This window comes from Rissa tridactyla, chromosome 2 (assembly GCF_028500815.1).
Source record: "Rissa tridactyla isolate bRisTri1 chromosome 2, bRisTri1.patW.cur.20221130, whole genome shotgun sequence".
NCBI classification, from domain to species: Eukaryota; Metazoa; Chordata; class Aves; order Charadriiformes; family Laridae; genus Rissa; species Rissa tridactyla.
Window position 1 is genome coordinate 2,825,399 of NC_071467.1, and position 25,766 is coordinate 2,851,164.

Here is a 25,766-nt window from a genome sequence, read left to right on the forward strand (position 1 = left end):
AAAAAGATAGGCCATCTGACAGCCAAAAGACCCACAAACAGCCCTTTGCAACACTTGTGCCCCAGCCTGAGATTAAGGTTGAAATCAGAAAAAAAAAATAATCATCACATGCATATTGATAATACCCGGGCCAAATCCCTCAGAGTGTCCTTGAAGCTGTCAGGAGCCTTGCCGATGTTTGAAGGACGCTCATCATTCCTTAAGATTTGACATATGAGCTAAAACCACCCTTAAATAAATAATATCCACAGCTAAAAAAAGAGTAACGTTGTCCTGGATCCTTGCCTCCTGTGAGCTCCTGTTCTCCCAGTACAGGACACAGCTAACTTCTATTCAGAGCCACCAACACAGCCATAAGAGAGGATAAGAGAGCTGAGCCACAGCTCAGCTCCTCCTTGGTGACAGTGGATAATTCACTCCCTCGTTTTCTCCTCTCCCACCTGCAAATGACAGCAGTCAGGTGTTTGAGTACAGCCCATAACTCATCAACGTGATAGTGACCCTTTCCATCTTTGTCCCCTTGGCTAGCTGGTGGAATACTAGATACATCACCAAAGGCGTAGGGGAACTGGTGTACTTCCCACTCACTTCACTGTCTGCACTTCCATCCACACCAGAAAGAAAGATTGTCCTCAAACACGCAGAATTCACCACAGGAAGATCTCGGCTCTTGCTGGGTCAGGCTTAGGGCCACCCTGCCAGGCACCAGGCTCTGGCAGAGGGTGAATTTGTTCCCTGGCTCTCCACCAGAGACAGGCAGGAACTCCCCTGCCTGAATTACCATCCCACCAACATTGCACAACTACCCGAAAGGAGGTTGCAGCAGGGTGGGGTCAGTCTCTTCTCCCAAGTAATAAATGATAGGACAAGAGAAAATAGCTTCAAGTTGCACCAGAGGAGGTTTAGGGTTGATATTAGGGAAAATTCTTCACCAAAAGGGTTATCAAACATTGGAACAGGCTGCCCAGAGAAGTGGTTGAATCACCATCCCTGGAGGTATTTAAAAGACGTGTAGAAGTGGTGCTGAGGGACATGGTTTAGTGGTGAACTTGTCAGTGTTAGGTTGATGGTTGGACTCAATGATCTTAAAGGACCCTTTCAACCTAGACAATTCTATGATTCTACGTACATTAAACCACCTTGAGAAGCAGCTCTGGCCTAAAGCAGAGGGCAGCTCCAGGAAATTAATATGCTTCTTCCAAAGGGTCATTATTGTAATTGAATCAAAGCATTTGCAAAGCCCTGGAAAGGGCCTTGACAAGTCTGAAAATCATTATGTGCCATGTAATGGGGCTTTCTGACCTTGCTGCGTCAGTTATTTTTCTTTCTGCAGCTCCTGACTGAGGGTGAAAGTGTAACCTAATAAATCCACTGGTCAGAGCAAAGAGGATCTGTCCTCTCTGGGAGGCGAGCTTTGCCCATTGCCTTCCAGGACGGCTCAGCGCTGCCTGCCCTATGGGTCTGCCTGCCCCTGCTCTTCCCATTTGGGCAGCAGGTTGGCTGCAAGACATTTTTTCTCCGTGCGGTGGGAGATGCTGCCGTGCTCCACATTGAGACGGCTGTCAGAGCGGGCTGGATGCTGCACGCATTTGCTAATGTGCTCTGCCACGCGGCTCAGAGGCCACCGTTAGCTCAGGCAGCCGGTGGGATGAACAGGCTGGTGTCCCATGCCATCACGTGCTCAGTCTTGCAGTGATTGCCCTGAGCCTCCCTGGTCCCATTCCACTTCATGAAGACTAAAATTCACGTTGCGGTACTCGCTGCTGCTCGCACGACAGAGGCGTGATGGGCAAAGCAGACACCATGTAAGCTTATCTTGCATGGATGACCAATTCAATCATAAAGCTCACGTTTAGATAATCAGTTCTCAGTGACAAATAATAATATTATTTTTGCTACTTACTATCACTTAATGGAGCTCCTCACTCCTAGAGTTCATGACATTTAGAAGAGCTGTCTGATGTTATTAGTACAGTAGACTCGGGGAAAACTGAGGCACAAAGCTTACACTGATTTGTCCAGACATATAGAAAGTTCATCATTAGACGAAGGCTGTATCCGAGGCACTGTGTCCTCTTTTTGCTGCTATATTTTAGCCGAACATTTCATCTCTTAGTGCAGTGCACAAGCAGTCAGGTGAAAAAGAAAACAAGTCCTTTTCTCCTCTTTAAAAACAGGGCCAAACTTCCACCATTCTTATTCACTATGTGCCAGTTCTCAGCACGTTTCCCCCATGTCCATCAGTCCTACCCACCCTTGAGCAATGACATGGAGTCATCAGCCTGTCTCTGTGCCCTGACTATTTCCCATGGGCTCCCATCATGAAAGTGCGAGCTCTGCAAGGTATCTGGCACTGGAAGGGACAATATTGTATCCCCCCCAACCAGTTAGGATCCCTGCTGTGGGGCGATCCATTGCTTGGGCTATGGAATGTGTGCTGATGGCTTTTTGTGGCTGATTCACAAAGCAGAGAAGAGACCTACTAAGAATACCAACTCAGGAGGGTTTTCTTTAGCCCAGTCAGTAAAGATGAAAACAAACTCTTACATGGTTGTCAAGAGATTTTAAGAAATACTGAGGTCGCCCAAATTTTAGCAGTATAAAATTATTGTGATGATGATGGGTACTGCTGTGTTTCTGGTTTGCATGCCGGTGTAGTTCATGGAGTCATTCAAAAATGAGGCATTTTAAGAAGTTCATCTGAACTTACCTGAGTCTTGCAAGAAAGCTGAGCCTGACAGGGAAACTTTTTCTTGTGTTCTTAACAGAGACACATAGGACATAACCTGCTTGAGCATCTACCTAGTGCTGATGGTCTGTGTTTCAGACAAACCTGGCCCTGAGGTACTTGTGGTCATATCACACCCTCCTCACATCACGCACAGGCTGCTCTTCAGCCTCCAGCTTCCAGCAAAGCCAAAAAGAGGGTACAGATCTTATATCCTCAGGATGGTGATAAGATCTACAGGTTTAGAGACTGAACCATCTGGGAAGTCCTGCTCTGGATCCAGACAGGCTTTCTTGTGCTCATAAAGGCAGAATAAAATCACTCCAGCAAAGTACATGAGTTACACTGACTCTACTCTGAATTTTACATGCAGAGGGTTCTCAGCATCCCGGTTGTGCAGCTGTTTGTCTCTCCTGTATGCACCTAAGCCTGCCTTGAAGTTGCTTCAAAGCTGCACCCTGTTGGTTATTGAGTCATTGGAATTAGAGCACACCAAGGGTAGGCTTCAAGTTTCCCCACCTTCCTTTTTTTCCCCCACACTTAAAGGCCTGGAGCTGTGAATCAGAGGTCTCCACCAGCACATACAGATGCCTGTAGTGTGTTATTAAATTCTCAGCACATGTAAGGTACTACACAGACAAGAATCGAGTGAAATGCAGCAGAAATGCACCAGGGAGTGGGCCTGGACTCCATTCTTGCAACCTGGGAAGTCAAGTTGGACTTTTAACACATGCCACCAAAAGCCCTCAGCAGCCTGACACTTCCATGGCAGATGGCCACAGAAAGGCACGTGGCTGCTAAAGCTAACCCCTCCCATCTGCAGAGGGAATACAAGAAAAGGGCATTGTGGCTTCAGAGCAAACAGCTGTAAATAAAGAGCGGGCAGAGATGTAGGCAAAACATGCAACCCCTGTCTGGCACGCCTAGCATGCTGCGCAGAGGTTAGTGTGTGCACACACCCCTGCACGCACACACACAAACACTCTGTACTCCTGCATGTGTTTAAACATATATTGTTGTTATGGTTTGAGAAACCTACAACGTTTTATTGTTTTTTAGACAATTATTCTATCACCTGATAACCCCTCCCAACCTGGAAAGAGGAATCGGGAAAAAGCAAGGAAACCCAAGGGTTGAAATATAAACAGATTTAGTAGAATAAGACTAGATAATTAACATTAGTAACACTAAAGAGACAATATTAATATCAATACCAATATAAAATATACAAGGATTATACTCAGTCAACTCTGTCAGTATGGAGCTGTGCACTCCCAGCAGGGGATAGCAAGTGTTGGACACTGGGAGCGCTACGGCTTCGGGTGGAAGGGAAGGGTTCAGGGGTTCGGCATCAGGGCAAGAAGTTCTCTGGATCACAGCCATCAAGGAAGAAAGAACTTCACAGAAAACTTTCCAATTTACATTGAATATAAAATCATAGAATCATAGGGTTGGAAGGGACCACTGGAGATCATCTAGTCCAACCCCCCCATGGAATGAAATAATCCTGTTGTGCAGTTTGGGTCAAGTGCTGGGACTTGCTCCTCCTCATCCTCACACCTGTTGAGCTCAAAAACACTGAGACCTTGAAACCCACATACCATAGCTGGTTATAAAGTAAATATTTTCACAAATTCAGACACTGGAGTCTTCTACAAGTGCAATTTTCCCAAGCATTAGAAGACAAATTAGTCCTGTGTCACTCAAAGGACAATTGTGCATGTGAAGCTGGAAACTCATTGCACAAATGAAGGATGGCTTGGGTTAACAGCCTTCTCTGGGTACTTGTGTATGTTTTTACACATGCACATGTACTTTTGTGCTGCTCACACACAAACTTATATATACATAATGCCTTGTACTTGCAGATACCTGCATATCTCACGCATGCGTATGTTCAACACTAACACACTAACAACAATATGGAGAAGAGAAGGCTCCAGGGAGACTTTATAGCAGCCTTTCAGTATCTCAAGGGAGCCTACAAGAAAGCTGGAGAGGGATATTTTACAAGGGCATGTAGTGAAAGAACAAGGGATAATGGCTTCAAACTGTAACAGGGGAGATTTAGATTGTATATCAGGAAGAAATTTTTTACCATGAGGGCAGTGAGACACTGGAACAGGTTGCCCAGAGAAGCTGTGGCTGCCCCATCCATGGAGGCGTTCAAAGCCAGGCTGGATGGGGCTTTGAGGAACCTGGTCCAGTGGGAGGTGTCCCTGTCCATGGCAGGGGGTTGGAACTAGATGATCTTTAAGATCCCTTCCAACCCAAACCATTCTATGATTCTATAACACCCTGCCGCCCTGATTGTGCACAGAAACACACTCGCACATGTCTGTACTCACACTCGGGCATCAGAACTCACTTGTTCCCACACATTCACCCTCTTATATCCTTGCATATATTTTGCATGTGCGTCCTTATATGAATACGTAACACACACACACATGTGGACATGCAAGTCATCCTGAGCTCCATGGTGCTCTGGCTCACAGTACACACTGAGCATAGAGTTGAGGTTGCCAATCACACCACCAAACTCCCCTTCCCAGTGGGAGCATCCTCCAGGTCTCATTGTCTGGATTCTGCTAGTTCTGTAAAGGGAATTAATTTATTCCACCCATAGTCCTGACCTCTTTACTAGGGAAGCAAGGGAAAAGCCGGAGCATTTGATTCAGAGCCTCTGAATCCTCTCTCCTCTCCCCCTTTTCCCTTCTGTCGAAAGCCATTAAACCGTGCTCTGTTGGCAGGCAGCAGAAGCCCTGTATCATGCTGCTCAGCTTCTCCTGCATCCTGTGCAGTGAAAGACACTGGAGAATAAGCCAACTCTTGTTTTGCCGGTCCCACAGACAATGCTGACTGCTGGGCAGTAGCTCAGCAAAGGACAAAGAAATGCAACTCTTCTCCTGAATGGGGATGGGCAGAGCCCTGTGGTCCACTGGAACCTTGTGACAGCTCTTTTGTGCTAACCAGGAGCTGGACCATCTCTTCTCTGTAGCACCTGGAAGTCCAGAGGACAAGGTGTTTCCAGGGAAAGGTTGGCTTTGGGGTAAGGCAGAAGAGAATAGTTCCCTGGAAGCAGTTCTGCTTGGTGCTTCCATCAACCCCAGAGCCCAGGTTGAGCCAGGGAGCTAAATGCTCGGGCTCCAGAGGTGTGACTGGGTTTTACTGCATTAGCCCCATTTTGTCTACTCTCATTCAGGGCTAGAAAGGGGCTCCTGGGGCCATAATTCAGTTTGCCCAGTTGCACACTGCAAGTGCAGTCAGACAGAATTTGAGGGTACTTTTTACTGGGTTTAACACAGGGGAACTAATGGGAATATTCAGATTAACCTCCCTGCATGCCCCTGCATAGACAGGCTTAGCAAGCACAATGTTTTCTTCTTTCACAGACATCCTCTCAGTACCTCCACAGGAGCACTCAGGAAAGGCAGCATTTGCAGGTAGAGATAAAAATGAAGATGCCAGTTAAGGGCAATAGACCTGGAACAGGGGTACTGGCAAACCTCAGCACAAACACCCTGCATGGGATCACATGAAGGGCATGTCACTGGCGATGTTGCTCCCTCAGAGCCAGCTGGAGTGTTGAAGTAGAAGATATATAATTTATATGTCATGCATAGCTTCAAAGAGGAGAGAAATGCACTGATTTCTCATGGGACTTTGGGGTTGCAACAGATTCTCTCCCTATCTGTACCTGGGGGGACTCATCCATCTTTGCCAGCATAGACACGCTGTGTCACCACTTGATCTACAGCTCTGGCAGGGCCATTAATGCACTAGGTGATGGACAGAAGAAAAGTGAAGCTGTTTCCCTACTTTAGAAAACCTTTCTTCAAAAGACAGGCACTGAGAGATGGATCAGCTGATGTGATGAGCAAGAAGTGTCCATGGGATGCTGTAGATAGGACCCCTCTGTGATGTTTCGCTGGTGGAGGGGCGTAGTAGAAGAAATGGACCTGTTGTACATGCCCTCCAAAGGAAACCAGTGAGTAACCACCAAGACTGAGATTGCATTAAAGTCACAGAAAGCATAGAAAAGAAAACTCCCTGCCTTTCTCTTTATCCAGTGCATCAGAGGCTTTCAAAAAGTAGGGTGAAGCCCATGGAGCCTACAAGGTGTCCTGCTCCTCACGCCGCCTTGCACCACGCATAAGTGCACAACTTTGCTGTAAACATGTATGACATGCAGTCAGGAATTTGGACAGCTTGGGACTCTGTAGATTAGACACTGGACAACCAACCGTGAAAACAGGAATTTCAGGCAAAGTAGCTGCACTGCAAGACTCATGGGATAGCTGGACCATAAACACACCAAAGAGCCCAATTACCCTATGGAAAAATTATGATGCCTGACAGGCAATACCTTCTTCTAGGATGTTTTTGGGGCTCCTCTGAGTTGTTCCAGAGAAAACAAACAAAGACACCCCCACAAACTTATTATGACACTGCAGATCTCTCCCTGTGGATTGCAATTCTGTGTGATCACCTTCATGTCTTCCAGCCCTTGGTTCACACAGCTCTATCAACCAGCCCCTCAAAGGATGGTTGACCAATATACACCCTGCACCTCAAGTGGTTCCTGTCTGAAAAGAGCCCACGAACAGGACTGTCCTCAGCATCTGTGAGCTATATTTTAGGATCCTGCAAGTCTTCAACTGGGGACAGATTGAGAGCATACTTTGTTTGTCAGCATCATAAAACACTGCTCCGTGGAGTTGCAAACCCTCGGGGGAGATTTCTGCCTGACCTCGGCTGGGCATCAGATCCAGCCCAGAGCCAGGAGGATGTGATTTAGCCTTGCCCCATTAGCTGAGGCACTGTTCGTCTTGTTCTCCATGCCTAACCTTGCTACACATGGGGCACCTTCTTAAACAGCGCGGTCTGCATTTCCTAAGTTAGATAGGTTAAAGGCTTTAATTACTGGAACAGATGATCTTTCCTAAGGGAAGGTAAGAGTGTCCTTGAATCAAAACTCCTGGGGCACTTTCTCTTCTAAGAGCAAAAAGCCTTTTATGCAAATATTTGTGAAGGTTTGGAAGGCCTCTCAAGATCAATTATTATAGTGCCTAGTAATCATTATGCTCATTTGGGAGACAGAGAAGCAGAGCAAAGTTGGTGGCTGGAGCCAGGCAGCTCCTCTAAAAGCCGGCATTCCCTGTGGGATGAGAGGTCCCCTGGCAATGCAGACCTGCTGGATCACAGTCTCTGCAGTTATGGGACATGGCACAATGCTCTCTCATGCAACGTGATCCAGTGCAAGACTCAGCTAGCTGGTTTGGTCCCTGCTGTCACCAAGGCAGGGGACGCTGGAGGGGAGAATTAGCATTCACCTGTGGCTGTGGGTTTATGTATGGCAGCAGACAGTCAGTCTGATTCCATGGTCTCTCTGCAGACGCCTGATGGCTTGGGTCTGTTCCCTTTCATCTCACAACAGTCCCCATCATTTGACCTGATCTCATGCACAAAGAACGCCAAAACCCAGCTTTGGAGGTCTAAGTGCACAGACTCATCTGTCCCATGGGGTGGCGGGACTGCTCTGTAACACAAATTATCCCTGCACCTTCCACTGCAGCCATGAAGCGATGCTGTGAATCTTAACAACAAATTTTGGCAACAGTCTTTCAGTTCCCCTTGCCACATGGCATCCTTGTTGTGCACCAGAGCAAGTCAGGAGAGAAATACAAATCTGGAGATGCATAAGAACATGAAAGCACATAAGATGACTGAATCCATCAACACCCTCTGTTCTGTTCCAGCAGGAGAAAGAGGGAGCAGGAGACCAGATCCTGCCTGGGTTTTAACTGCAGCAAGCTAAACAGCTAATAATTACTCCAGATGAATACCCTTGGAGGAGAGCCAGAGAATCCCAAATCATTCTCCGATTTCAACTTTCAATTTACCCAGCTGGTGCTGAGCTCATTAATCATACTTGCAGCACCCAACACAACAGAAATTAGTCCCTGATCTTCTCCCCTCTTATTTCATGACATGAAGAGTTGGGGGCAAGAGGAAGAGAAAAGAGATGGAGAGGTGCCACCCACGAATCTAACAGTCACTCAAAGGGGCTGGGATTAATAAATCAAAAATCCATTATTAATATTACAAGCTTAAATATCTATCTAAATGCAAATGAATGAACACTCAGGGGTTCTTCCCTTTTTTTTTTTTGGTCTTTTTTTTTTTTAAAAAAGTGCTTAGTTCAACAACTCTGTCATGGAGGAAGCACATGGCCACATGAAAGTTGTCCCTTCTAATTGCAATTTTACAGTTCAACCCTTCACGGCCCATGGATTTTAAGTGGCCTTTAAAGGGCCGTGGCATGTTATGGATGGGATTGGAAGCTCATGTGGCTGCAGTAACAGGCAGGAGCTCTCACATGAGGATTGCTTCCAGTTTCCTGCCTCTTTACCCATTCAGTCACATCGGCTGCGAGGGGTTAAACCCAGAGGCTGGTTCACTGGAATCAGGTGGAGTTTGGATCCCCAAGATCCACAGCCTTGGATGGATGACGGTGAACATAAGGAAGGTTCCCCTGGCCTGCCAACCTTGGAGCAGGATCATGGAGACCCTGCAAAAGAGCAAGCTTAAGAGACAGCAGTATCTTCTGAGCAAGCAACACCATCAGAAGGCTGGCTTGGGCAGTACCAGAAATATGGCAGGGTGAATAACAGGGAAATAAAGTTGTAAAGCCATTAAATTGTTCAGAGCTGGGAAATGGGATTTACTGAGATTCTTGTGACTTGCACAAATAACTTATGAGATTAATCAATGGGAAAACCTCCACTTTAAAGAGAGGGGTGGCAGGAAGAAAAAGAGGGGAGCAAAAAGAGGAACCCACATAAGTGTGGCTGAACGTCAGGAATTCCTGGCTCAGAGTCACCATTATCTCTACCACATACCAGGCAACAGGTCCAGGGTGTAACCTAAAAATCCTTGCTCCAAACAGGAAACAATTATCCAGAACTGGCGGGACTTGGGTCCTTTCATTCTGGAGAAAAAGAAATACTGAGAGACTGAGGGGGCATCTTATCAATGCTTATAAATACTTAAAAGGTGGGTGGTGGTGGTGTCAGGAGGATGGGGCCAGGCTCTTTTCAATGGTGCCCAGTGACAGGACAAGGGGTAACGGGCACAAACTTGAACATAGGAAGTTCCATCTAAACATGAGGAGGAACTTCTTTCCTTTGAGGGTGGCAGAGCACTGGAACAGGCTGCCCAGAGAGGTGTTGGAGTCTCTGTCTCTGGAGACATTCAAATCCCGCCTGGACGCATTCCTGTGCAACCTGGCCTAGGTGACCTTGCTCTGGCAGGGGGTTGGACTAGATAATCTCCAGAGGTCCCTTCCAACCCCTATCATTCTGTGATTCTGTAACTGTGATGCAAACCTCTTAGCTTAAGAATGCCATTCAATTTTCAGGTGAGCATTCAGGCCTGGAAAATAGGGTTTGCATAGTTTGTCTTTCATTAGACTTTCCCAGGAGGCAGAAGTGGTAGCAAATCAGCTTTAAAATGTTGCACAAACAGGTTGGCAGCTCCCACTGCCAGAGCTCGGATTGGATCTAGCTTTGGAACATGCCCTAGCAAAATCTGCTGACATAAGCATTTTTAACTTTTACAACTGCTTAAGATTGCAAATGTTGGTTGAAACCACTTGCAGACATGCACACACCCCCCAACACACACAGAAAGCAGAGTCTTAGCAGTGATATTTGTGCAACAAATCTGCTGGGGTTTTGGAAACCATCCTTGGCAACTGAACCACAACATTGGTACCAAGAAACTGCCTGCTCAACTCTTAGCTGTGACCCCATCCTTTGATGCCGTGGAGTTGCAAGGATTAACAACTGAAAGCATTCCTAACACCCCACAGTTCTAGAGAGACAAAAAACAATGGACAAGACTTGGGAACAAGTATATGGAGCAGCCAGACCTCCCAGGACAAAGCAGAGGTGATAATGCTCAACTGGGCACTGTTTTGCCTCCAGATCAGCAATGGCATTCAAGCTTCTCAAGCCACGTTCAGCACTGGGCAACCCTTCATCTTTCTCATACCAGGCACCTTTCAGTGCCAGCTCTGGAAGATACGTACCCAGCCTGAATGCCATTCCTATCCCTCAGATCCAGCCATGTGCAAACAGGATTTTACTCTTTTCTTACTCACACTATAGGTAATTAAATCCAGCTCTGAGCATGGCAAGGAAACACCTCCATCCTTCTGGACATTCTCTCCCGAGAAGCTAGAAAGCCAAGAGCAATGAGATGATGTGCAGACCAGGAGGGGAACCGGTTCCAACTTCTGCCTTTGCTTGCCAAAAAATGTATTTGTATACAAATGCTTTAATCCCATTCCAGCATGGAGAGACAACAGTTTTAGCAGAGCAGGCCAGCTCCAATCCAAGCCTCCTCCTGAGTCTGCCCACCTATACACAACCTTCTACTCTGGGATGACCTACAGACTCAGTCTGTTCTCTGGCACATAGATAATATGATAAAATCCCATTTTACTACTTTTGTGAAGGTTCACCTGCATGCTGCCATGCGAGGTCAGCATAGCACACAAGGGGCTCCTGCATCTCAACCGTCTTCTAATTCTGGAGCAATTTTCACTGCAACCCAGAGGGACCAGTTCTGCCCTGGGCTACAACATGGGTGTGATTTCACAAGCAGAGAGTCCCACTGGGTTCTTCAGCTTTGTTTTGGATCCATTCATACGTGCCGAATTAATCACAGACCAACGAGAACAGTAAGCTGGCTACAAATATGTTGCCCGCCTATCTGTATACACTACTTAATGGAGCACGAAAAGAGAAGAATAGAATCATTTTTCAGATGCTGCAGATAATGATAATAAATAATAATAGTAAATGCAGAGGTATGTGCCAAATGCATGAAATCTCAAGGAGAGAAACTGACAGTAAGCAGAAGTCGGGTTGGTCCTCAAACTGAGATACAACAATCAGCAAAGTAAAAACACTGTTAAATCAAATACTTTGTATCCTTGTCAAGCTCACTCGGGATTTAGGACCACACTTTCAGAGAGTACTTAATTTTTTTTTAGATACATACTTTCTGACAACTAGTTCCGATCTGGGATTTATGGTGCTAACTTTGTGGCAATTTGGGATTTCTTTTTTCTCTGCTGACCAAAATCACAGCACTCAACATCTTCCGAACAACACCAGTCATTTCAGGAATCCGTGCAGAAATCATTTTACTATATCACACCAGCACAACACATACTTCACCCCTGCAGGCCATATTTGCAACAGTGGGCTCTGATTTTGCATTACTCTCCTTATGGTGCCCAGTTTGGAGTGAGCACTGAAGAGAGCCAAGCACTACGTTGAGCTCAATTTAAGGCAATCTAACCTCTACAATCTTGGGTCACAGTTCATATTTTCCTCATGCAGGAAAATCCAAAATTGGAAGAGTCGAAATCAAAGGCCACTTTTGCAAAATATAAGCCAGGGTCCAAAATGTCAAAAGAAAATGCAAACACTCCTCCCTGTGAGCAGAAACCCACATGAACATCCCTGCTGGGACACTGAGGGGTGTTTCCCTGGTACAGATACGCGACGCTCCTGGCACACTGGCCCTTCATGGGCTATACTATCAACACTTAATTGCAGATCTTTCAATATAAGACCCAATTGAACTGGCACTAAAAGACAATGCAGAAAGAAGGTGTGAAGCACCCCCCACCAGGGTGAAGGACTTTGCCAGCCATGAAGGCGGACACAAGAAAAAACTAAGTAGAGACAGAAAATAGCTGCAACAAACTTACACATCCCTGCTAAAATTGTGATGACTTCACACAAAAATAAAAACCAAAACCAAACCAAAACAAAACAAATGAGCCTGTGAGAGTAAAGAGAAACCCACAGAACTCACCCATCAGTTTCATCCCACAGGATGCAGGTCTGGTTGGTGGTTCCCTGCCAGGAGAGAAGAAAGGAAAAAATGAAGCAAATTAGTTGCTGTGCTGTTTATGGAGCATTTGGAGCAACTAGAATGAAATATCCATGTCTGTAGAACAGTTTCTACTACTCTAAGCATGATGTGTGTGTCTGTGACACTCTAGATGGGTGGTCACAGATCTGAGTCCTTGGACAAGTTTCTTTCACTCTTGGCTTGAAAGGCAAGAGTAAAATGGGCCTCAGTTTCTTCTGCATCAACACCACTGTAGAAGGATTCAACTCTGAATCTTTCCTGACTCAACTAACTGATGGTCTTCCCTTTTCCTCCTCTCACACAGAACCCTTCTGCTGCTCCCTTCTGGAAAGTGGATCAAATACAGGATGTGCTTTTGTAGGACACAGTACTCAGAACAGACACAGACCTGCAGGAGGTGGTCAGGTGTGTTTAAAGACCTCTGGAAGAGGTTTACCACTGACTCCAGCTGCAACTGTCTTAGCTTTGGAAAATCCTTCCAGGGAAGTCCAAAGCAAAGACATGACGGATCTAATATTCATGTTGCAGAGCCTCGGGAGGATGTCTGAAACCCACAACAAGAACAGGCCTTGGGGTATATAAATGTCCGTCACATATATCTGTTTAGGGTTGAGCAGGGGAACCTGGAGGGGATCTTCAACTGTGTTTTAAAGCACCAATCAGAACAGTAATACTCATGTCTGCAGTTGTATCTGAGGGCTGCGAAGAACATTGCAAGTATTAATGGAAACAACCTCTCCCTTCCCTCTTCCCCTTGTCAAGGAAGATTATTGTTATACCCATTTTTTAATGAGTGCACAGTTCTCCTCCTATGGTCATGCCCACAATGAAAACGGTGTGAATTTGGGACAGGTATGCCTGTGTTCCCAGTGCAAGTAGCGCTGTCACCCTCCTCCTGCATTGGCAATGCCTGAGCAAGGAGTACAGAGCAGACGAGGTTTGCAAGGCTGACTCATACAGTGCATCCTCGGCAGCAAGCAATAACAGGACACCAACACAAACCCAGTCCCAGGGTGGCAGTTGAGTGCCTTGACAGCCTGCATTAAGGGAGATTGAAGGGTCGTGCAATGGAAAGAGGTCTCAGTAGCCCAGCAAAACCACCTCCTTCCTTGCACCAACACTTTCTGGCTATGCAGAAGCAAACACAGCTGAGGGATGATGCAGGTTCCCATAAAAGACTTACGTTGTACAAGTGGGAGAATTCAATTTCCAAAGGGGTGAGGAGAGACCGGGGAAATGGCTTCACAGTCACAGAGATGACTCTGGAGTTCAGAACAGTGCTGTTCCTGGGAAGAAGAGGGGAAAGAGATGTTTTAGAGGGGACCAAGGGACTTCCACAGAGCAATGAATCCCACTGCATTAGTCACTGGTGCTACAAGGTTTAGTGCAGAAGGAGTTGGCCCCATTACTTTAAAATACAATTAAAGACACTTGTTGCAGATAGACCCCATTCTCTGCCCTTTGAGCTCCCCTCACAGACACTCTACATTTATTCCTCCAGGAATCAGATCATTTTATAATCGCATAGACACCTAAAACCATTGGACTTAAAGGCTGTATCTAACCTAGTAAGTAAATGGTCCTGGACCCATTTTCTGTTGCTGACGTGAAGAAACAGAGCTCATTTCATGTCCTTTCATAAAAAAAAAAAAAAAAAACCAAACAAAAAAAACCCCAACCAAACAAACAAAAACCCACAAAAAAACCCAAAAACAAAACCAAAAACCAACAACCAAAAAAACCCCAAAACACTAAAAAAACCCAACAACTCACAACTGGTTTTCCTCTCAAAGGCTGACTTAATCTGTACTGCAGTAAGTGTTGGGCAGGGGCATGGTGGCCTTTGAGAGCATATCCATGGGGTGGCATGTCATCCTGTCCAGTTCATTACTAGAAGCACTGGTACATATCTCCATCCTCTGAGGATCAAAAGCAAATGGAAAGAGGCCAAACCTTTCATGTGGATGTCTAAATGTCTGTACCCAGACAAATACTCTAATAAATCTGGCAGCCCTAGGAGATTTGGCTGTTGGAAGAGGCAATAAGGGAGAAGTTATCTCCCATACTTGTGTTCCTGCCCCCTGGAAAACCAAACCCTTTGTAGGCACTTCCCTGGACATCTAAATACAAAGGGGTTTATGGTGTTTCTTCAGTAGGAAAAGACTTGGGTGTTTAAATAAGCAAAAGTTTCAACCATCAGTTGAAAACACTGCCTCTCTAACTTTACCATGAAGGAATGGGTAGTAGAGATGTAACCCACCATCAGGCTGCTCCCAGCCCTTCCTGCACCCATGGGCAAGAGAAATCTTTCCCCATCCAAATCTCCACCAAATCTACAGACATTGGCAAAATATTTCACTTTTCTTTCTGGGTCTTATCATCCTTTTACAAAATAATTACATGGAAAAGATTTGACCTTGCTTAACAGCAAGTGGGTTAAAAAAACCTCCAAAAGAAACAGAAAAAACCTTGGAGTCATCTGCTGATGTGCAAGTGGATGCTCAGAAAGCCACTATTCCACCAACATCAGAGGGAACAACATTATTTCAGCAGGATAAAGACAAAACCAGAACAATTTAAGAAAGACATAAAGAAAGACAGAAAGAAGCAATAAAGCACAAATATCAATCTACAAAGGAAGAGCAAAGGGGAAAGCCAATGGGAGTAAATATCAACTCTAAGCTTTGAATTGTAGGCAGCTGTAGGTAAGCTAAAACCAGGAGCTGCTGAAAGGTAAACACCAGTGCATGTCTTCATTATTAGCTGGGTCTGTAAGGGTCAGTTTCTGGTGCAGTGCTGTTGAGTATTTGCATGAACAACCTAGATGACACTGAAATATCCTTTTGAAGGCTGTGGACCACATGAGGATTAGTGCAGTAAGCAAAACCAGGAGAAGTATTTGATGTTTCAGTGAGTTGTTAGCACAGAGTAGTTATTTGCATAGTCACAGCCCGATCAGAAGTTGTCCTAGTGCATCCAAGAGTCAGGAAATGCATCTGAGCTTAGAGAGCACAAGGTCTGCATGCAGAGCTACAGGCTCTGCTCCAGGGAGCTGTGACCCAAAATGTACCCGAGGAGATTGACTTCAGTGCAAAGAGCTGTGACAGAAAGGACAGAAGTGATCCTGCGCAGGAACAAGGAAGTGAAGCAGTCATTTTTTCTCTGCACCCCTCCTTGTCAGGATGCCACTGTGCTGTTGGGTTCAATTCCACTTCAAGATGGGGGAAACAGGGGAGACAGTTCAAAGGAGAGACACAAAATTGATCCAGGTGCTAGAAAACCAAATAAAAGATTTCTGTTGAAAGGCATGTCTGACAGCTCATTGCATGTGGGGGACTTCTCAGTCACCCACCCAAAGGCCCAGTGCCTGGAAGTGAAAGTCAGGCACTTAAACCTTAAAATAAGAGACAGTCTCCTAGCAGAGCAGGTAATTAAGCATCTGAGCAGTTTGCCGGGGGAGGCAAGGGATTCAGCATCACAGGGAATCTTTCAGGAAGGTGAGTCGTCTTTTGTAAAAGCATGTCACAACACACCTTCTGGGAAGCAAAAAAACCGCATCAAGATCTGACTTGGACAGGAGGTCAGATGAGCTCTGAGGGCTCCTGCATGGCAGTAAAGAATGTGCAAACAGCTGTAAACATGCTGTTTGGTACACAGGGCTGTCAGGTGCCAGACTGTTGAGTCTCCAACTGCTGAACGCATTCTCTGCAGCAGCACTCACCTACGACCAAGCACAGCTCACCTCCCCGTCTTGAACAATCAGGCATCCTGTGTACCCCATCTCAATTGTCACAGCTGCCAAGAACCATGGGGCTCCCTGGATCAGAGGGGACAGAGCAATGTGTGGCTCAGATAAGGAATTGCTGCTTGGGGGAGGTAAATTGGAATAATTAGGAACAGTTTAGCTGGTGCTGGTTGCTGAGTTAAATCTACATTTTTTTCTTTTAGGAAAAAGTCACTCGGTGTTGAATCATTGTGGTCAAACACGGGATCTGGGTCCTCATTGCTTGTGTGTACCCAGGAATAGCTGCTCTCCTTTGTGGTCAGAAATATCTCTATCCCATAGGCAGGTTCTATACAGGTATATGGTTATTTAAAGACATTCCCCTTTTTCTCTCTGTGTTCATTTGCACAGTGGTGAAGTAAGAGGTACTCTCTTTTTTTTTTCATTTTTTTTTCTTTTTTTTTTTTTTCTTTCCTTTTAATCTTCACAGGTGATTCAGGACTCTGGATTTTTTAAAAGAGGGACTGTCCTTTAATTAAGTAAAGTCTTAAATCAGATCTCCCACGGGAACACTGTTCAGAGGCTGTGGCTGCTGCAGCTGCTGGTTTTCAGAGCTCACTCACTGCTTAGCCAGAGAAAGCTGAAATACCGCTGGATCATTTGAGCCAATGATGTTTATTGCCCTTCTGATCTAATTCCCAGTGCTGTAATAGAAGATATTACAGAATACAGTTGGCTAGCTTGTTAATTCCTCTCTGCACTCACTTGGAGCTCTTTTGCCATTGCCAGTGCTAAATCTGTAGGTATTTAAATGATTATCGGTGAGGAGAGATGCCCCGGTGTTTGTGGTAAATGGGCTCACGCTAATCAGTGCAGAACAGATTTAGAAGGCGCCTTAGGATGCTTAATTTACTGCCTCAGTACCAGCTTCAGAAAAAAAGAGCAAGATAGCAAGGGAGAGGAGAGAAGAAAAGGAAAGGGAGTGCTGAACACAAAAGCTTCGGTGCCCAAGGCGGTTTGCAGTGACCGGGAATATGGTAGACATGTGCAGCCAGGCATGTTGCTACTCTCCTCTCCTCTTCTGCCGTGATGCTCTCAGAGGGCTCAGCATGGCTGGCAGCTCCCCAGTGGCTTGGGAGGCTCAGGACAGCTGAGCATCCCCCATCTATCAAGCCCCCCAAAATCCCTCGTGATGAGGAGGGAAGTGTGAGAATCTGTTCCCGGAGGGGAAAGGATATCAGGCAGGGGTGTGACAGTGGCAACAGCACTGTGCCTACCCTCATATCTGGGGTGCACGTTGCTGCACATAGGCAGAGAAAAACTTCCTGCCCCTTTCAGTAAGCAATGTCTGTGGTGCATGAGCCTGGCCCCACCCGAACATGCAACATCAGTTGATGGGGGTCAAAATATTTGCACTGCCAAGTTAAAGTCTGTCTTATCGCACCCAGTGACCTTTGCTATTTCCCTGGAAGACCAGGGCTCTGCAGCCAGATGGATCATCAGGAAAGCCTGGTAATTTCCCAGTTCCTCACCCTCCTCAGGCAGCCCCTCTTACCTCTGGAGGGAGAGGATGTTGCCCACGTTCCGGTACAGCACGGTCCCCACCACGAAGACAGAGGAGTCGCCCGTCTCTGCAGCACACCAAAGTAAAGGGAAGAAGACAACAGCACTGAGACAACTGAGATGTCACTTGTCCCCATGGGACACCCAGGTACAGGATTAAACCTCTCATGGAATGGTCTCTTTTGGGACATAGCCAATACCAGAACCAATATGGTGGAATGTAGTGCCTGCTGTCACCACACTGGGTCTCCATTGATCCCAAGGAAGGGCTCAGTGCCTTTGGAGTGACTTGGTGCCCCAGGTGTCTGCCCTTGTGCAAGGCTCATTCATCCCAAATGACTGGCCTGGTGCTCCTCCATTCAGAAATCCCACTAATCTCTCCAACAGCACCACAGTGGGCAAATCTGCAGAGCGGCAAAAGGTCTCTTGAAGCCACCCAGAGGCATTTGGACCCATCCATAGCTATCAAGCCATCAGAGAGAAGAGCTGCACTTGGGCTGACAGGGGCAGCTGAGAAGGGGAGATGTCCCACTGTGCCCAGTTTAACCCAAAAACTCATGAACTGCCTCAGGAGAGCATGGGGGCCATGGTCCCAGATGAGCCTCTGAATCATCTGTGTGACCTCTGGGCATGTCACGTGATTCCCTCCTCCACCACCTCCTCCTCTGTCTCACAGTGTCCAGCTGCAAAAAGCAAGAACTTCCCCAGAAAAAGCACATGCAACAGAGGTAGCCCTGCGGTTGAATTTTCAGGAGGAGGAAAAAGCAAGTGGCTGGGGGAAAAGCAGAATTGAGGAAGCTTGGGGAAGCATCCTAATATGAAGCTTCTCGGATGTCTTGTACTGAGGTTGAACTTAGATTGTACCCACTCCATCAGTGCAGGGCACACACAGCTCTGCATGTCTCTCTTCCTCTTTGTCAAACCGGGCTCAAGCGAGGTAGCTGGTGAAAACCTAACTAGGATAGGCTGACAGACAGGCTTACAGAGCAATTGCATAAGTTTTGCTTCTTTAGGAAAGCCGGCACAGTCTTCTGTCCTCTCCCGTGAATCCCTATGCAAACAGGGATCCTGCTGCCTTCAAAGAGAGTTTTCCCTTTGTGCTCGGAGGATGCGGTAGGGCATTTACAGAAGCAATGTGTGCTCCTGTGAGAACATGAGCAAGAAAAACACTAAGCCTCACAGGCTGGGTTATCACAGCACCCTCCCAGGAAGGCAAAGGATCCTGGTTGTAATAGAGGTGGAGGCTTGTCTCTTTTGGTCTGGGACAGATCTGTAATAATGCAATTGTCCATCCCTCCTGGTACACAAAAAAGAAATCCTCTGACGTGATACCCAGCTGAAACAGCACTGCATTTTAGCTATGTAACATCTCCCCAGTGATGTTCACTCACCAGCAGTATTTGCAAGGCCTGCAGACCAAGAGACACATCACCCAACTAGGTACATTAGTACTGGCCCACTGAAATCAACTGTGCAATGTTAGGTCCCAGCAGGGAAGGGATCTGGTTTTGGTCTCATCGAGCTGCCTGTCTTCATCACTTTTTGCTCAGGATAGCTGCCCCTATTTCCTGTGGCTAAGGAAAGGCAAGGATCAAAATTGATAGAGGTGCATCTCCACTGTTAATCATCATGTAAGCCCTCGGAAAGAGAGCACCAGCATGGGATGCTGAACAAGGCAGAGGCAGTACAGTCCTGGGTGGAACAGGACACCATGGAGAGGTGAGGGAATATGCAAAATTGACACTTTGGGGTAGATGTCGCCTTTTGTTTGCACAGTAACTGCTGCTCGGGGGCCCTACAGCAGCTCAGTGTGAGGATGCTTGTAATAGAAATGTGGAAAACAGCACCATGGGGAAGTAGATGAGGTCTCTAAGACAGCCCTCAGCCCCAGAGCAGGATCAGCTCTGCCTATGACTGGTGCCAGAAATTAGTCCAACAAGTGATTAAAGGTTTTCAAAGGTGAAGGCTTGGCAACCTCCTTAAGCAAGCTGTAATAACCCTCCCAGAACAATAATGTTGTCTTCAAGGCACAACAAAACCCAAGGAGTGCTGGACGTGGTCCTTGCTCTGCCAGTGACTCACTGTTTACCATTGGGGGTGTCACTTAGCTGTTCTTGGCCTCAGATTGCCAAAATAGAAATGTCATCTGTGTTGTTTCCATCCCCAGTAGGGAAACCCGTGACAAGAGGTCTTGGTATGACAAGAAGAGGCCAAAGGTCTTCTGATAGCAACAACTCACAGTCTCATGTCTCAGTCCCAGGGAAGGAAACCACAGCCTGATGCAGCAGCCAGCAGCTTGGTTCTCAAAGCCACTAGTGCCACACACAGCACTAGGGAGTCTAGAAGGAAAACTCACTATTTCCCCACAATAGGCACAGTTTAGGGTCCTGATTTTTAAAACCCAGAGCTTAATCCTGCCAAATGCTAAGGCTCTCTGCCAGAAGGTGAGAAGGTGTTGGTTCCTGGGACTCCCAGCCATGTAACGGCTGGATGTTCCATCAGAGCATCTCAGAACCCTTCAGGTTTCCTCGCAGATCTGGCAGTGAGGCCAGTTTGACTGATGCACCCAGCGGTCCCACCTTCACACTCTGGCTCATATCCATGCGCTGCTGTGGAGCCAATGACCTCAGTGATAAATGCCTATGCATTTCATTTCTGAGGACAGGCCATTTCACACAACTGCCATAAAACCACAATCTAGCAAAGCTTGTCCATGCAGCAGACCCCGCCTGAGGTGCTGCCCTCCAGCTGCTTACCCTTACATGGAGGCCATCTACAGCATCATTTGCCTACAAGGCCATGGTGATAGGTGGCAGAACCACACCCCTATTGGTCCTGCCTTTCTTGTCCTAGTTAACCAATCTTATATGGTACTCATAGAGACAACTACCATTCTCTACCATTAACGGCAACACAGCGTCTTCAGGGAGTCACAAGAGACTCATTTCAGCACCCAACATGGCCTGCAGAGGATTGTAGACTTAGCTCAGCACCCATGTGGATCAATGACAGAGGGACCCAACAGACACAGGGATGTTTCTACTTCTTCCCAGGTTCAGAAGCCTTGGAAGAAACAACCACCAATGCAGTATCGCCCTGCGTTTTTGTGAGAACTCCTGCTCTTTTCTAAATATGCTGCTTATTTAGGAGAGGATATACACCCACATCAAGGCACTCCTTAAACTTTTGCAGGAGTTTAGATTTGACTCTTGGTCAGGCCACATCTGAAAGCCTTATTTGAACACAGCAATGCTTTTGGTGACCAAGATTTTGTGAGCAAATCCAGCTGAGCTGGAAGGAGAATTTGAAGATCAGCCAAATGGAAGTAACCTATCTTAGAAAATGAAGAGATGTTCTTCTGGAGTGTCCTGGCTGTGCCCTACCTGTCAGCCCTGAAGACAGGATGCTCTTGGAGACAGTGACCTTGTCCTCCGAGTTCTTGGCCCAATCAACCATGCCCCTCCAGCCTTTCATGGGAAAGGTGATGTCAGTTGCTGCATTGGCAGGTAGTTTGTGAATGCCGAGGACTAGAGGGAAGCAAGAAATAAAACCGGTAAGCAAAACCAGCCTCAATAAATTCCCATGTGCTGAAAAACCCATTGGAGGCAATAGTGGGAAATCAGATTACGGAACAAATGAAGCTGGATCTTGACAGCTATAGGAGTGATGCTATCTTCAGGTAATGTCTATGCATGAAGGAAGATGACACTAACTGTTAATGACTGTTAAGGGCTCTTGCTTCTGTTCATTGAAAAGGACTTGCCTTCACTAAACCTGGCAGAAGAGGGGTCCGTCTACTCCAGTGTCCTGTCTCCAGGAGTGGCCAACATCAGCTGCTTAGAGAAGAAGCGTGAGAAAGAGCAGAGCAAGACATTTCTTGGTCTGTCCTCCTAGCTTCCAGCAATCAGCAGGACTTCCTCAGCCAGTATCCAGATACAGCCACAGGTCTGGCTGTATCCAGACCATCAACTTTAACAGCCACCAATGGACCTCTCCTTTGTGCATTTTCCTAATCCCATCATGAACCCATCTGTACTTTTTGGCTTCTGCAACATTGTCTGGCAACAAGTTCCATGCTGTGATTGTGCATACAGCATAAATCAAACACTGCCTGATGTTTTCTTGCTGCCTGATCACTTCATCAGTTGTTGCACAGCTCTTGTGTTAAAAAAATTAAAGGGAGCAACTAATTCTGCCCAGTTTGTCATCTGTTCTCCATTCATGGTTTAATAAATATCTCTCAGATCTCTCCATGGACACATCTTTCTTCACACTGAAGTCCGAACTTATTTGGAGAAAAGCCACCCCATACTTATGATCATCCACGTCTTTCCCCAGACCTTTTAATGTTCCACCACCTGCTGCCTTCTCTCCTTCCCTCCCCACATCCCAGGTTGTACATATTGCACAGTAATAACAGCTTCACGGGGTCTCTACCCAACATGGGGAGTGCAAATCAACTCACCCAAATTGTCCGTCACTTGGTAGGAATCCCGGAAATCTTTCATGCGAAAGCCGATGACATCAATGAAATCCTCCACAAGCCTGAACAACTCCTTGGCATTTGGCCCTATCTGCAGAGAGAGGGAGAATACTTAGTAGTGTGGATACTAAAGGCAAGTTTGTCTGAGGCAAAAGGTTTCTGTCCTCACGCGTGTACTGGAAACATAGACTGAATATAATGCAATATTATGGAGCTGTAAAGAATGAGGACTTTGAAATCCTAAAAGGAGTCCTAGAAAAAAAAAAAAAAAGGCAAAAAATAATATGGCATTCACATTGGTAAAACTTAGGTTGGAGGGCAATATCTTAAAACAAAGTGAAATATCTGAGACTCTTTGGAGCAGAAGGTAATCTGCCCATCTCCTTTCCTTCCCTAGGATTACCTCTACTACCAACAACCCCATCCAGAGCAGATAAGATATGCTGATGTTCACTATGGTCCTGTTCCCACAGTTAATGCAAGAAGGGAAACACACTAGGACAGACTCTTAGCAGCCATGATTTAATGCAGCTCCACTTTCTTTCCAAGTCCATTGTCTGGAGTATTTGGCCCAACCTGGCTGTCAACAAGCCAAAGGCATTTGCAATTGCACATCCAGAGACACTGAGCCAGAGTGAACATGTGTTCATGTTGAAACTTTGCCCTTTGTCAAATTCTGAGAGCCTTTCTGAGCTCCAGTTCTGGGCTCCCCGGTTCAAGAAGGACAGGGAGCTGATGGAAAGGGTACAGCAAAGGGCTATGAAGATGATTAGAGGACTGGAGCATTTCTCTTATGAAGAAAGGCTGAGGGACTTGGGTCTTTTTAGTCTGGGAAAGAGATGACTGGGGGGGATCTTATCAATGCTTATGAATACTTAAAGGGTGGGTGTCAGGGGGATGGGGCCAGGCTCTTTTCAGTAGTGCCTAGTGACAGGACAAGAGGTAACGGGCACAAACTTGAACATAGGAAGTTCCATCTCAACACGAGGAGGAACTTGGAGGGTGGCAGAGCACTGGAAGAGGCTGCCCAGAGAGGTGGTGGAGTTTCCATCTCTGGAGACATTCAAAACCCACCTAGATGTGTTCCTGTGCAACCTGCTTTAGGTGACCCTGCTCTGGCAGGGGGTTGGACTGGATGATCTCCAGAGGTTTTTTCCAACCCTGGCCATTCTGTGACTCTGTGATTACCAAGCTTCAGACTTCCCTAATGCTCAGGTACTGTGATACTTGGCCTGAGAAACATAATTATTTGGACTACTTCTGATGGTATGTATATGTTACCTACTGAGAGAGAGCACATAAAACATTACCCAGACCAGGACAGATAATTTTGCTATCACTCCACTGAAGCAGCTACACCAAAGGACCTCCACAGTGAAATGTCAAATCTCGCACCAGATCAGATAAACCTATCCAGAAAATCATAGAATTATAGAAAGGTTTAGGTTTGAAGGGTCCTGAGAGATCACAAAATTCTAACACCCCTGCCATTGGCAGAGACACCTCCCACTAGACCAGGTTGCTCAAAGCCCCATCCAACCTGGTCTTGAACACTTCCAGGGAAGGGGCATCCACAGCTTCTGTGGGCAACCTGTTCCGGTTCAGCAATCTCACAGTGAAGAACTTCTTCCCGATATCTAATCTAAATTTCCCCTCTTTCAGTTTAAAACTGTTATCCCTCGTCCTATTGCACCACTCCTTGATAAAGAGTCTCTCCCCATCTCTCCTATAGGCCCCCTTTAGGTACTGAAAGGCTGTTACAAGGTCTCGCAGGAGCCTTCTCTTTTCCAGGCTAAACAATCACAACTCTTTCAGCCTGTCTTCAGAGGAGAGGAGCTCTTGCCCTCTGAGCATCTTCATGGCCCTCCTCTGGACTTGCTCCAACAGGTCCATGTCTTTCTTATTTTGGGAACTCCGGAGCTGGACACAGTCCTCCAGGAAGGGTCTCATGAGAGTGGAGTAGGGTCTAGCTTTGTGCTTTCCTTTTTTGTTGGCAGGATCTCACTCTCCAAACAACCAAGTTACTGCTTCTTGGGCCTGGCCTGTATTGGAGTCTGTTTGTCTCTTTTTTCTTCCCTGGTATTTCCCCAGTGATAAAGTTATTGGCAATAATTCTTCTTCACCTGTATTTTGCCAGGCTAACACAAGGCTGTTAAACAATAACTAGTTTTCCAGTGACAGATTTCATAAAAGATAATCCCTCTGAAATGAACTTTGCTGACTACCTGTCTCTTCCTCAAAGTACGTTTGCCTATGGGGGCTTAGCAAATACCACGAGAGGCTGAGGAAAAGCAGTTCAGCTCCTTACATCTCCTATTTTACTTTTCCACCACTTTCACAGCATTTTTTGTTCCTCATCATAATCCAGACATCCTGAGGTGTCTCAGCAGAGCCAAAGGGACAGCTGGGGACAAGTAGGGCAGCAAGATGGGATGGAGGCAGAAGGAAGGCTGAGCTGGTGAGTGTATGGGCAAAGAGCACAGGAGTGGCCATGAGTATCTTCCTATCTAGCTGAAGGAAGTTTGGTAACACTAAAACCGTATCAGGATCAGATCAAAAAGCCCTGCCAGTACAGTGGGTGTGCACGTAAGGAGGAGAAGTGAGTGAGGAAGCTATTTTTATATTCTATTACAGATCGAAATCACAAGGTTAAATTAACCCTAGGCTACACTAGCCATTGTCTTTCAGGCTTTTATCACATAATGGCCAATACAATCTCCTCAGAAAAAGTGGTAGTCCTTCTCTGAATATTTTTCTGTGTTGTTTTGTTTTTTATTTTTCTTGAACAACACCTCTGCCTGGGGGGCTGCAGAACATTGGGATGTGAGACTGAGATAAAGTTGGGTTTAATTTTAATGAGGACCCAAAGATGTTGTTTTAAAAGAACAGGTTCATCTTGCAAAACATGGGGTATGAGTTTTGTCCAGCAGCTTTGAGGGAGAAGGACAGAAACTGCTAAAATGTCCATTGTCATCCAGTGCCTGAAGATTTCCGTGTCCTAAAGTCATTGTGTTGGCTGTTATCTCAGTTTCCACTAAAATACGCACCAGGTAAACTGCCTCCCCATGATGGTCCCACTCCTTGTGTAGGTTACGGTGGTGCTGGCAGCAAGCTGGGCTGTATCTATCTATAGGTGTAAAGAGCAGATTGTGTAAGGAAAGATAGTGGGAATAAATTGACACAGAGCGTAAGCTGCAGCTGTTTTTAAGGGGATCAACAGGGTTTCCCTGTTGTCATGACAACTTGATAGTCTCCTTTGCTCTGTGCTGAAATATGTTCACACACCTATAGGCTTGAAACTGAGTATTTGG

The 25,766-nt window shown here is 46.3% G+C and overlaps 1 protein-coding gene across 1 annotated transcript in view; it reads right to left on the reverse strand.

Moving 5' to 3' along the window:
• ADGRB1 (adhesion G protein-coupled receptor B1) overlaps window positions 1-25,766 on the reverse strand; it is a 211,657-nt gene that overhangs the window by 108,653 nt on the left and 77,238 nt on the right. The window contains exons 12-16 of the mRNA XM_054191453.1: window positions 22,438-22,546; window positions 21,356-21,499; window positions 17,965-18,040; window positions 13,869-13,971; window positions 12,626-12,669 (exon numbers count right to left, since the gene is read on the reverse strand). Of these exons, the coding sequence (XP_054047428.1) occupies window positions 12,626-12,669; window positions 13,869-13,971; window positions 17,965-18,040; window positions 21,356-21,499; window positions 22,438-22,546 (476 nt within the window). The remainder of the gene's footprint in view (window positions 1-12,625; window positions 12,670-13,868; window positions 13,972-17,964; window positions 18,041-21,355; window positions 21,500-22,437; window positions 22,547-25,766) is intronic.